We start from the raw sequence: 12,063 nt of genomic DNA on the forward strand, positions 1-12,063 counted from the left end.
TATGTTTTATACAGGCGGCACGCTTCCAAAGTTTTGAGCTGACTTTTTGAAATGCACACTAGCTGTGCTGATGTCCTTGGACTTACAGTTTGGCCGCTGTGGCATAATGGCTGTTATCAGTGGGGGATCCAGTGACATTGACCTGAAGCATTGTGTAGTTCATCTTTCAGCTGAGGGTCAGATCTCTTCACACCCACTGTCTCAGGCCTCCCCGGAGGTCCCACTCACACTTAACCTTCCACTGTCACCCCTGCTGTGTTCACGGTCATCAAGCCACCTTGGAGGTCATGCGTTTGGCTGACAGCACTTCCTGTATTTCTCAAGTACTGCCGTAGCACATAGCTTTTTAAGAGGCTGGACATACATAGAAAAAATAAAAAATAAATAAATAACCAAGCAATCATTATCCCAAAATAAACCCTGGCAGATTTATTTTGTAATATTAACTGGTCAACTGTTAATTCATTAATTAATATTCATTGATTAATTAATTCATCCATTCATTCATTCTAAATAAATAAAGTTAAATTATTGATTTGAGGTTTTTAATAATACTAATTATAATAATAATAATACTATATAGTAACATGAAAAAACAAGACCACACTTATGCATGTAGTGCAAAGTTTTCATGAACAAGTTACTTACTTTCAATTATCAGTTGCATGAACATTTAAGCTCAGACAATGGTGTTCTTAGATCAGTTTGACCGGATCTTTGAATCAGTGAGTTGTTGACTCACGTACAGCTGCAATTGGATCAGTCTGTTTTGTGAATGAATCATTCAGTGTTATTTGTGAACCAATTCAACGGGTTCATTTGAAAGAATCCACTCGTTCACAAATTTGACTCTTGCGTCTCAGAGGGTTGGCGATTTCTTAGGTTCGAAGTAACAAGAACAATATGCGTTTTTATGGAATGTGGTGGAGTAAAAGCTTTGAAATGTTGTGAAGTGAAAGTAAAAGTTTTCCAAAATAAAGATACTTTATTTGATCAAAATGATCAAATACAGAATACTTTGTTACTGTTTACCACTACGATGTCAAGAATATTTACATGCCGACTGCCAATCCGAATGAAATGTTCCAAACGACTGTGTATTAAGTCTAAACTGAATTATAGCTTATTTCAAGTGTTATTTTGAATGTGAAATGCACCCATTCCTGCTCTCTGCGGCTTGACAAGGAATCACTCCAGTGCACCATTCATTGCATCCCGAATTTCTTCCTTCCAAAAGATGTCTTTCCTAATGACGCTAAATCTAGCATGCATAATTGGACCAGTGAACTATGTTATTGGAGCTGGGACCGTGTTTCTATTGGCCCCAAAGGCCACTCCAATCCTGTGACACTGGGGTGGGTGGAGAGGGAGGAAGTACGAAAAGTGTTGGAATGGCTTGGTGTTCGTTAGAGAGAGGAGAATAGACTGAGAGAGTGAATATTGTCACTGCTTTGCAGGATGTTAACTCATAAATTGTATGGCACTTGTTTATGTAGCATACTCTTCAGCATCCATGACTGGGTTGTAGATAAAATGGGACATGGTAGGACAATGATGTGCATTATACATGTGGCACAGCTGGGGAGGATGAAGTGCCCTTGGGATATGGTGCTGGGCCTCTGTATTACCCACTGAGCATCACTCTAAACTTTAGCTGTGTTCAATCTTTTCATTAGAGGTCCTTCAAACGACAGCCTCTTATGCACCTATCAATGGACACGTGTCTACCTGCATGCTTTGTTTTGTAGCAAATTTAATCACAACATATTCTGCCTCTATAAAGCATCATATCAGACTAAAAACTTTCATAGTTTTGTTTTATTCATATCATTTTTCATAACATTATTTATAGTTGCCAAGCAGCCCTTTCAGTGACGGCGCTTCAAATATAATGAAATGTGATACATCACCTGATTGTTTTTTTGTTGCAATTTGCAATGCATTTGAGCTATTGCCGTAAATATTCACCGCTACAGATGTACAGTGACATGCATCACATAATACACAAATACAATCTTTTTGTTTTGAAATGTTGATTCAGTTTTCTATTGTGAAGGTGTGAATCATCTTTCAAAGACCTGCCAATACGCAACCACAATATTTGCTTTGTCATGTTTGGATGGTGAGCACTGTTGCCTTGTTTATCATGCAGGTCCATCTTGAATTTCCCACCGTAAGAGCTGGTGTCCTTTGGCAGTGGTCCTCTGAGCATGCAGCATATTGTATTCCCTCCCCTTGTCATTGAGCCCTCTGGGTTTAGCTGTCCCTTGGCCAGACCAGCCTTCAGTCATCTGTGACTCCTCATCTGATGGACATTAATTGCCTCCCTCCAGACTTGTTTGTTGTGGGTAGGACCTGATTATGATGTCATGAGCGCGATGTTGTGTGCTGACCCATGGCCCATGGCCATTCTGGGAAAACTAGCTTAAAAAGCTATTCTGGTGACCAATCGCACTGGCTCATTCTTCCCAAGAGACTCTTATTATCTACATAACTCATTTGAATTTGGGTAACATTGACGTTATATGTTACCCAAAGTCAAAATGACTTTATGTAGATAATAAGAATTTGATATATATATCAAATATATATATATATATATATAGCTGTATATATATAGCTGAATATATGTTCAAATAGAATTTTTTCCTCACACAGACCTATTGTATGGCTACAAAACACTTGTAATATTGTGCACAAATCATATGGACTACTGTCTATTAAGGTTTTTTTTTTGTACTTTTTGGAGTGTGATGGCATCCATGATCACAATTCACTTTTTTTGAGTGAAAAAGAGCTGCCTAACATATGTTGTGTGTTTTTTTTTTGTGTGTGTGTGTGTTTTTGTACGGAAGAATGAAGATGAGTACGTTTTGGGGAAAATTATCCCTTTAATGGGTTCCATGGGAGATTGATTTGTGAGCCAATCCTGGCCAGTTCTCACATGTCCACTATTTGTAACATGGGGTTTTCAGTGAGTTTAAATTAGAGCTGGAGAGTGTGAAGTGATTCTGGTGCTTTTATCACAGCCTTTTAAATTGAGCTATGATGATGAGGAGGGGTGTCCTATTCACCTGATGAAGACCAGAGATGAGTCGGCCCACTCGCTGCTCTCCCGCTGACATTTCCCGCACAGGAAATGTGTCTCCACTGGCATTTATTCAACGTGGAGAGGTTTCGGCTCCTGGCCGCGCGTGCCATTTACCCGGGAGGTGTTTAAACAGTGCTTCTGTGGCTTTCTAACATGTTCTGCCCTGCCCTTCTCATGTCCTGTGATATGAAGATTAAAACCAACAACAAGGCAGAAGAAAAACGCAGCCTCACTCAGCCATAGCGTGGCACCTCTGTCAGTTTGCTAATTACTCGGCATCTCCTCTCTCTACGGTGGCATTTATTGCAAATTTGAATAATTTGCCCAGCAGATGGTAAGAATGTCAAGCTGTGACACAGATTTACTAATCTTCCCCGAAATGACGGTATGAGGCTGTCAAGTGTATTGTTTTAATAATGCTGGGAGGTGCTGGCGGGTGACGTCTGACCGGTTCTGGCAGCCCTGGCATGGCCCGTGGGTCGCATGCTCCAGTCTGCTCTCTGCGCTGTCTGTGTCAAAGTCCCAACATCTCTTTAACCCTCATCAAGGTTGTGTGGAGAGGAGATGAGTGGCGCACCTGTGCTCCTGAGCCGCCGAAGCCCTCTATGCTCTCACCTGGTGCTATTCATGTACCTCATCTGCTGTTGTTCCAGGCGTTAAGCTTGTCAGCTTTTCTTAACTTCTGAACTTCTTGTCGGGCTCTCAGCATATGTTCGCACGCCTCGCTGAAAGAAAAAAAGAAGAAGATTTACATTAGAGAAGTGTGCTTAGATATGCCTTTTTCCAGTGGTAGAAACACTCAGCAGAGCATCACACCATCTTGGTTATTTCACTTTACGTGAGCTGTAGGTTAATGTATGTGTTATTCTGCTTGTGCGTGATACGGCTTGGCTTTAGACGTAATCTTGCCGGAGCTGTAAAGGAAGTCATTACTCAAAGTCCCAGCAGACTAGGCCGAGCGCTGTCTCTAACTGTTTCCCCTAGCAGCAGCTTCCCTCCGTCGGTCCTTAATTACCACGCACGTTTGCACCTTCGCTCTGGCGACTGCGCGGTTGTGATGGTTGGTGTTAGCAGCGACAGCACAGCACCTCTGAACGCCTCAAATCCCTTTTTTGTTTAGAGGCAGATTAAGAAACTGAGAGCATGGCCAGGATTTGGATTTTGGAATTAGTCTAATAAACAGGCACTCTTGTTGCTCTTAATTGTGAGAGTGTGAAATTAAGAGGGTTGATGGACAATTGCAGGGCAGTTTTAATCTAGGGATCGAGAGTTAGAAGGTGTTAAAACAGATGAGAGGACAATAGAAGGCGGAGAGGTTGGCAAACTAATTGTATAATTGTTAATATAAAAAAATTGTTATAAAAAATACAATATGGTTTCATATATAAACAGTATATATATATATATATATATATATAGAGAGAGAGAGAGAGAGAGAGAGAGAGAGAGAGAGAGAGAGAGAATTTATTTTTCAAAGCAACTTTATTTTAACAATTTTTTACAACAATCCATACATTACATATTCCATACAAAACACTCACCTCCCAGAATAGGAGGGATAAATTGAGCATAAGTGCACCGCTATAATTTGGTCATGCATGGACCTAAAATGGTGGCCGTGTTCCAGCTGAAGCCTGTCATGCACAGACTCTATCCTGTCGGTCATACCTCCATATAGGACATGATTAATGACCCCTGCTTGGGTGAGGATGCACTCATTAAAATCTTAATCAAAAGACACCCAGTTCGCCTCTGTTCTGCTTTGCCTCACCATCAAGGCTGCAGCAAAATTTCAGATCTGTTCCTCTCATCTGTCTGTGAAAAAAGGGCTGTAATGTCACAAGTTAAAAGTACACAGCAGATAAAAACTAAGATGCATGTATGCTCTACTTAAGAGAAATCTCCCGTCTGACTTCCTCCTAAATTGAGACCAAATAAGAGCTTATCTTATTGGCTGTCAAGTAAATTGTGCCCTGATGTGTATTTGTTTAATGGCAATTGAATTCAATGCATTATCTTCAATGTTTATCTAATTTATATCTTATTTTTTTCTTGGAAATACATTTTAAACATGTTGTATTTGTAATAGATGAGCAAATATCCCTGCTGAAAAAAAAAAGGGTTTGGATGAAGATACTTAAAGTATGTAATTTCTGTGTATTTAATTTTCTTTCATTCATTCATTAATTCATTCATTCACAGGAATTATGCAGATAAACTGTAATGTGCTTATAACTTTAAGTGCTGTGGTTTTTGATAAAAATACCTTCCTATGTTTCAACTCGACAATTTGTTATTCTGTGTTTTTAGCGTTTTCAAATTTTATGACTCAAGTAATAGCTGTATTTTTTGAGGCATTGGAGGCCACAGACCATAAACTGAGAAGAGAGGTCAGGGTCATGTTTGTTTATGCCTGTTGTCAATTTATTCTGGGTTTAATGTTGCTGGTGCAGACATTTAAACTAGAAAATGGGCCTGCCATCTTAAATAGAACATTATGTCATTATTTACAATGAAGCTTCAACTTCCAAATGTCTGAGGTTAAGGGTTTGTTTATGTCTTTGCCTTGATAAGAGTGCTCCCAGCTTAAATGCGTGGTGATCTCTCTATAGCAGCCAGATTTTTCATTCTGAGCCGTCTCTGTGGAGACCCGTGTCATTTTTAAACTCTCGCCCTTGAAAGTTTAATTTAGTCAGACGCTCTTTGGATGCCAAAATTGTGCTTCTGTAATTTTTTTCAGATTAATTCTCAACACTTCTATCGCTCCCCTATAAAGCCTTCAGTTCAGCTGTGATTTCATGGTATGCACTGCAGTTTTATTAACATTCTCTCTTTGGACATTCATCTCTTTCCTATGTCTCACGTAGATTGTGTCTGTGGCGTGTTGTGTTTTGAAAGAAGTTAAGATCAGATTCTTAACCTGAAATTCAATGTTTATTCATCTGTATGTGTGCACACATGTGTTATCTCAGTGGTGTTTACTGCTTTTAACAAGAAAATAGGTCCATGTAACTCTTCTCAACTACAGTCCTGGGGACCCACTGCTCTTCATATTTTGTAGGCCTCCCTTATTTTACACACTCACAATCAGGGTGCGTCTCAATCAGCTCCCTAGTTCAGTATTCAGGGCACTGATCAGGGATGATCATATATTCTGTGCTCCTACACTAATCCTACCCATTACAGAAAACCTTTGGCATTTTTTGAACTTCAAAAAACACAGTTTAGTATGTTTTTAAGCCATTTGGTTTATGAGGACATAGGAAGTGTCCACCATTTTTACGCTGCAATACTCATGTCATTATACACACTTGTGTCCACATAAACCATATATACAAGAACACACGTACACAATAAATGTGTATAGACAGACAGATAGAAAAGGGTAGACTGACAGACTGACAGAGACAGGTGGATGGATGGATGGATGGATGGATGGATGGATGGATGGATGGATGGATGGATGGATGGATGGACAGATGAATAGGTGGATGGACAGACATACAGTATATGCAGATAGATACAGTATAGACAGGCAGACAGACAGATATGCAGACAGAAAGACAGACTGACAAACAGATGGATATCTTTACTATTATTTTTGATCAATTTAATGCATAACAGATAAATAATTAATTTCTTACTTAAAAAAAAAATCTTACTGACCCCCAAACTTTTGAACAATTAGTGTACATTTAAAATGATTAATCACAGTTAATCGTTTAAAACTGTGCAGTTCATTCATGAGATTGTATTATTATATTCACAGTGACATTCATAATAAAATGATATTATTAATTCACATTCCTAATAAAAAAAAAAAAAAAAAAATTGACAGGTAGATATGTCGACAGATAATTTGCTGTATATGTAGATAGACAATTATGCAGTTAGACGGACAGACAGGAAGATTGGTAGGCATGTAGAAAGGTAGGTGTGGGATAGATAGGGTGTTCACAAACTTTGATGCGTTCTCCATTATTGTTTCCCAGTAATTGATCGCCTGTCCTAGATTCTTCCACCAATCCTGTTGTTCCTCCTCGCTCCATGGCTCTATCTTCATCATGTCTCCTGTCCCTCTCTCTGGGGAGGATGGTAGTCCTGTGAAAGGGGGAAGTATCAGTAGACTGAGCCTGAGGAGATGAAGGCAGGATCTGCTCTGAGCCCTGAGGCCTCTCTTCTCCTCCACTGCCTGTAATGAATGGAAAGACTGACCTGGTTGTGCTGCAGCCTGTGCTCATATTGACCCGGTTCTCCTCCTCCACACCATCGTGCATCATCTCACCACTGTGGTGTTAGAGCAGCCCCGAGGCCCTCCTTTAACCAGCCCTCCCTCCCACACACTCGCGCGTGTGACGCTCTCGCAGAAATCCACAATGTCACTGCATCTTAAATCAGAGTTCGGAAAGGCCCCTGCAGCCCAATGGCTGACCAAATAAACCTCTCCAGACATCACAACAAAGCTTTCCAGTGCAGGCCTGGTAGAATAAAGGAAGGTCAGATGCAATGAATGGACATTTTTTTACTCGAAATGGACAGTTTCATATTTGGATGGACATAGGTAATTGGTCATTCATTCGTGAGCAAAGATTTTCCCTGCGTTCCGCAATCCGAAGCTCTGTCTGTTTTATATTCGGGGTAATAAACACTCCCATTCTGAACCGTTAATGGCCTCTGGCCATTGAATGTTTTATTTTAGCCCATAATGAGGACTTTATAAACATTAAATATCCGCTTCTAATCAACAGACACTGGGAGGCAAATCTTGAAATGACCTTATAGTCTCTTTTAATGAATTCGTATTAAGCCAGTGTCGCACGCTTTGTCTGTCTCGTTTCTTTATGCGAGTGTTTCGCAGTAAATAATTATCGTGTTAGGTGACCTGATTATTTTTCCTCTGCATATTCAATTAATTTCAGTATGTCCAGGACAGCTAGTGGCTGTGCTGTTATGTAATGATCTGTTGCAGGAAAATCATCCTCTCCATGCCAAACGCCGGACTGTCCCTGGGGCAGTGGACTTCTCCAATCAAGCTAATACAGGAGGAAGAGCGTGGAGAACGCTTGTTTTTTTTGTGTGTGTGTGGGGGGGCAGGAGGTCGAGTTTGTGTCTGTCTGTTTTACTAAGTGCGGTCAGAACAGAGGGCCAGCTAAAATTCCTCCTGATGTACTCTGTACTGGGAGAGAGTTAAGAGGGAGTGCTCGAGTGTGTGGAGGGAGGTTGCCTGCAGCTGGACGAGTGTGGGTGAATTTACCTTTAATTAGTGTCTAATTACAGTAACTGGCTTTCACGCTAAAACTGTGCCTTCACGTCTGAAGTTAGAATGGTATTGGTGTCAGATATGTGGCTTTTGTGGGTAGTAGTGCACATGCTCTGAAGAGTTGCACATGTGAGAGGTGAAGTAAACAAATGAGTGAAAAAATTAACGCTTTCATTTTTGTGATTATGTGCTCTTTTTGTGCTAATTACACGCCCCACGTCCAGACGCTCTCTCCCGGACTTGTGAAGCACATAATAATAATATTAATAGTATTTTGTTGATTCTACATTTATTTGGGGATTCAATGCTTAAATATACACTACTTTGCAAAAGTCTGGGGTCGGTAAGATTTTATGATTACCAAGGTTAAAAAAACGGTAATATTATTACAATTTAAAATAACTGTTTTCAATATATTTTAAAATGTAATGTTTCCTGTGATGCATAGCGAATTTTTCAGCATCATTACTTCAGATGTAATCCTTCAGAAATCATTCTAATATGCTGATTTGCTGCTCAAGAAACATTTATTTTTATTATTATTGTTGTAATCAATGTTTAAGACAATTTTGCTGCTTAATATTTTTGTGCGAACCTTTTTCCCAGAACTTTTTCCCAGAACGTTTGCAAATGATTTGTTTGAAAGAGTTCAAAAGATTAAAAAAAAATACGTTTTTGCTGTCACTTTTGATACATTTAATGCATCCTTGCTGAATAAAATTACTTATTTATTTCTTTCCATTGGTAGTGTATTTATAATTAAATTAGTCACAGCTAATGTGATTAATCATCGTTAATCATATAAAACTGTGCAGTTCATTAGTGAGAATTTATTATTATATTCACATTCCTAATAACATTAATCATTTGTATTCCTAATAAAACCCCCAAATAAAATGAAAGTATACTGAACAAAGTATTTTAACATTGAAAACACCTTAAAAAAGTGGCGGAATCTCATCTGTCTTTGATAGTTTATGGCTAGGGTAGCATCTCAGTCAGTGTGCATTGGATTTAAAATAGATAAGAGCTGGTGTTTTTGTGTGTGAGCGTGTGATACGATCGGGCCGAGCTGTGTTCGGCTCCCTGTTTTCCTCGGCACATCTAGGCATCTGTGATTATCCTCTCACGGCCACAGAGGGAGCTTTTCTCACTCTGTCTGCGATAATGAGGAAGAGACTCGCAATGCCCTCAAGTCATTTCCTTTCTCCTCCCCCTTCTCCTCTGTTTCACTCTATCACTCATTCTTCACCGGCATCATGACTTCACTCCTCCACACGTCTCAGTTCCCTCTCTTCTATTTCATCTGTGATTATGGCTGTAATGACAGCTTCTTCTTTTTGTTTAGATGGTTCTCCACTGTTTTGTTTATGAACAAGCCATGCAGCCAAAGTTGCTGTGGAAAGAGATTTTGTTTTTCTGTAATTCACAGGCAGGATTTATTTGTTTGACAATGCCTGAATGAAATGCTGTTTTCTTTCTAATACCTAGAAATAAAAATTTTCACATTTTCAGTGCTGTGTGAAAATCTGTGAAATTCTTCAGAATGGTAAAATGTGTTACATTGCTGAGTAGCACATTCTTTTTGGTGGCTGAAGCATAATCAAATTATCCAAAATATTTAATAACTGAACACACACACAGTTTATAACTTTTTGAATAATGGATGTTATAATTCTAGGCAATTCTGCAAAGCTTTCTGATTCCATGTGGGCCTGGATTTACGATGCTGCAGTGCTGATAAAACTGCCTTAATCAGTAAGATTCTCTATAGCAGAAAGCTTCTCTGGATAAGATTTGCTGGCAAACAACATGACTATGTTGGTCCACTAGCTGGACCAGCACAAAACCAGCAACAACCAGCATAAACCAGAAATTCGTATTGGTCGTTTTGGCAGGGAATTTATGTTTTGAAATCTATTGATTTGTGTTGTCTTCTATTAACAGGTGAAGGACTGTACAGCTGTTGAGACCTCCACCTTGTGGACTGATCTGATCATCGGGCTGCAGCAGATGTCATGGATCTGAAAGAGCGCAGGCACCGTACACTGACCCACGGCCGCTGTGGGAAAGATTTGCAGTTCACCACCTCCTCCCTGGACAACGACGAATGCCGCGTACCCACCCAGAAATCCTACAGCTCTAGTGAGACCCTGAAAGCATTCGATCATGACTCGCGCCTTCATTATGGAGGATGTGTGGCGGACCTGGTTCACCATGAAGCAGATGAGTTCACCAGACAAGGAGGTAAACACACAAGAGATATACCACAAAGTAAAGAGACAACCACATATACAGCACAAATGTAACTCAGAATTGCCGAAGATACAGCGCTCAGTGTAATGATCATATACCACATGCGTTTGGCAGTGTTGGAATATTGTATATTTGATCTTTTAGGGCAATAGGAATGTGTTTTAAAACATGCATCCTTGCTGAATACCTTTTTTTTTTTTATTCACGGTAAAAGCATTTATAATGTTACAGATTTTTATTCAAATAAATGCCATTCTTTTGACCTTTTTTATTTTTTAAACAAGAGTCATGAAAGAAGACCACCAAATCAGCATATTAGAAGGATGATGTGACACTGAAGATTAACACTGACCTTTGCCATCACAAAATTAAAGTAAAAATGACATTTCAAAACAGAAAATAACACTTTCTTTTACATTGTCCATTATGTTACATGTACTTACTATTGTAATAACAGTAAATTATACTTAATTACATACAACTAGCCCTAACCCAATTATATAGATCAAATTATAAGTACACATTGATCATTAATTTTATTCAGAATTTAAATGTATAGTTGTATGTAGTTGTATAGTAAATGTATAGTAACCGAAAATAGTTATTGTAATATATATATTTTTTTTAATATTTCTGTATATTTTAATTTTGTTCTGTATTTTTGATCTAATTAACTTTATTATTAATCGATCACATTTGATGGTTAGGGTTTTTCTTAGGCGAATTTGCTCAGAGACACTTATGTGCACACTAGAGACAAATGTCTGCGTCTAAATATGCCTACTTCCATACAATATAGTAGGCGAAAAACAGTCTGTGATTCGAGTAGTATGTCCCTATTCAAAGTATAAACAGTAGGCGAAAAGTACCCAGATGACCTACTATTTCCGGTGAGATTCTGAAATGCGCATTCAATGGACATCCCATGGGAGAGGATATATGAATGGAAGATTGACAACATAGTGTACGTAGTACATCCGAATTTCATTCATACTACACACAATCATTCTAATTTTTTTAAGGTCACAAAGTAAACTTTAAACCAAAATATAGTACCTACTATTTAGTATGCAATTTTGAACGCAGACAAAGTGTGATGTTAGAAACATTCGACGTGAAGATCATTTTGTGTCACTGCTCCTAAACTTTGGATCTCACTACTCTTCGAAACATCTCTTCTCTATCTACTTTCAAGACCCAGTTAAAAACATGCAATGCAATAAGAATCCAGTGACAAACAATTTGTCTGTCCACACTAGACGTGATGCAAAAAAAAACACATTCAAAATCAAAGCCAATCAGAAGAGTGTGTCACAACGAAATTACCAAATTCATAAATATTACACGATTTTTACATACTGAGTAACTGAAACAATCTTTGTCGTACAATACACTTGCTTGTTCACAGTTTCTTTTCATGTATTCAGATCTGAGGTTAATTATACATCGCTTTCAG

General features: G+C 38.8%; 1 protein-coding gene across 4 annotated transcripts in view; it reads left to right on the forward strand.

Annotated features, from left to right (window-relative positions):
• Nucleotides 1-12,063, forward strand: part of tenm2a (teneurin transmembrane protein 2a) — a 300,779-nt gene that overhangs the window by 45,788 nt on the left and 242,928 nt on the right. For all 4 annotated transcript variants that reach the window (XM_079892536.1, XM_079892537.1, XM_079892538.1 and 1 more), the window contains exon 2: nucleotides 10,299-10,598. In XM_079892536.1, the coding sequence (XP_079748662.1) occupies nucleotides 10,370-10,598 (229 nt within the window). In that variant the 5' untranslated portion in view covers nucleotides 10,299-10,369. The remainder of the gene's footprint in view (nucleotides 1-10,298; nucleotides 10,599-12,063) is intronic.

Source organism: Squalius cephalus, assembly GCF_949319135.1.
Source record: "Squalius cephalus genome assembly, chromosome: 14".
In the NCBI taxonomy this organism is placed as follows: Eukaryota; Metazoa; Chordata; class Actinopteri; order Cypriniformes; family Leuciscidae; genus Squalius; species Squalius cephalus.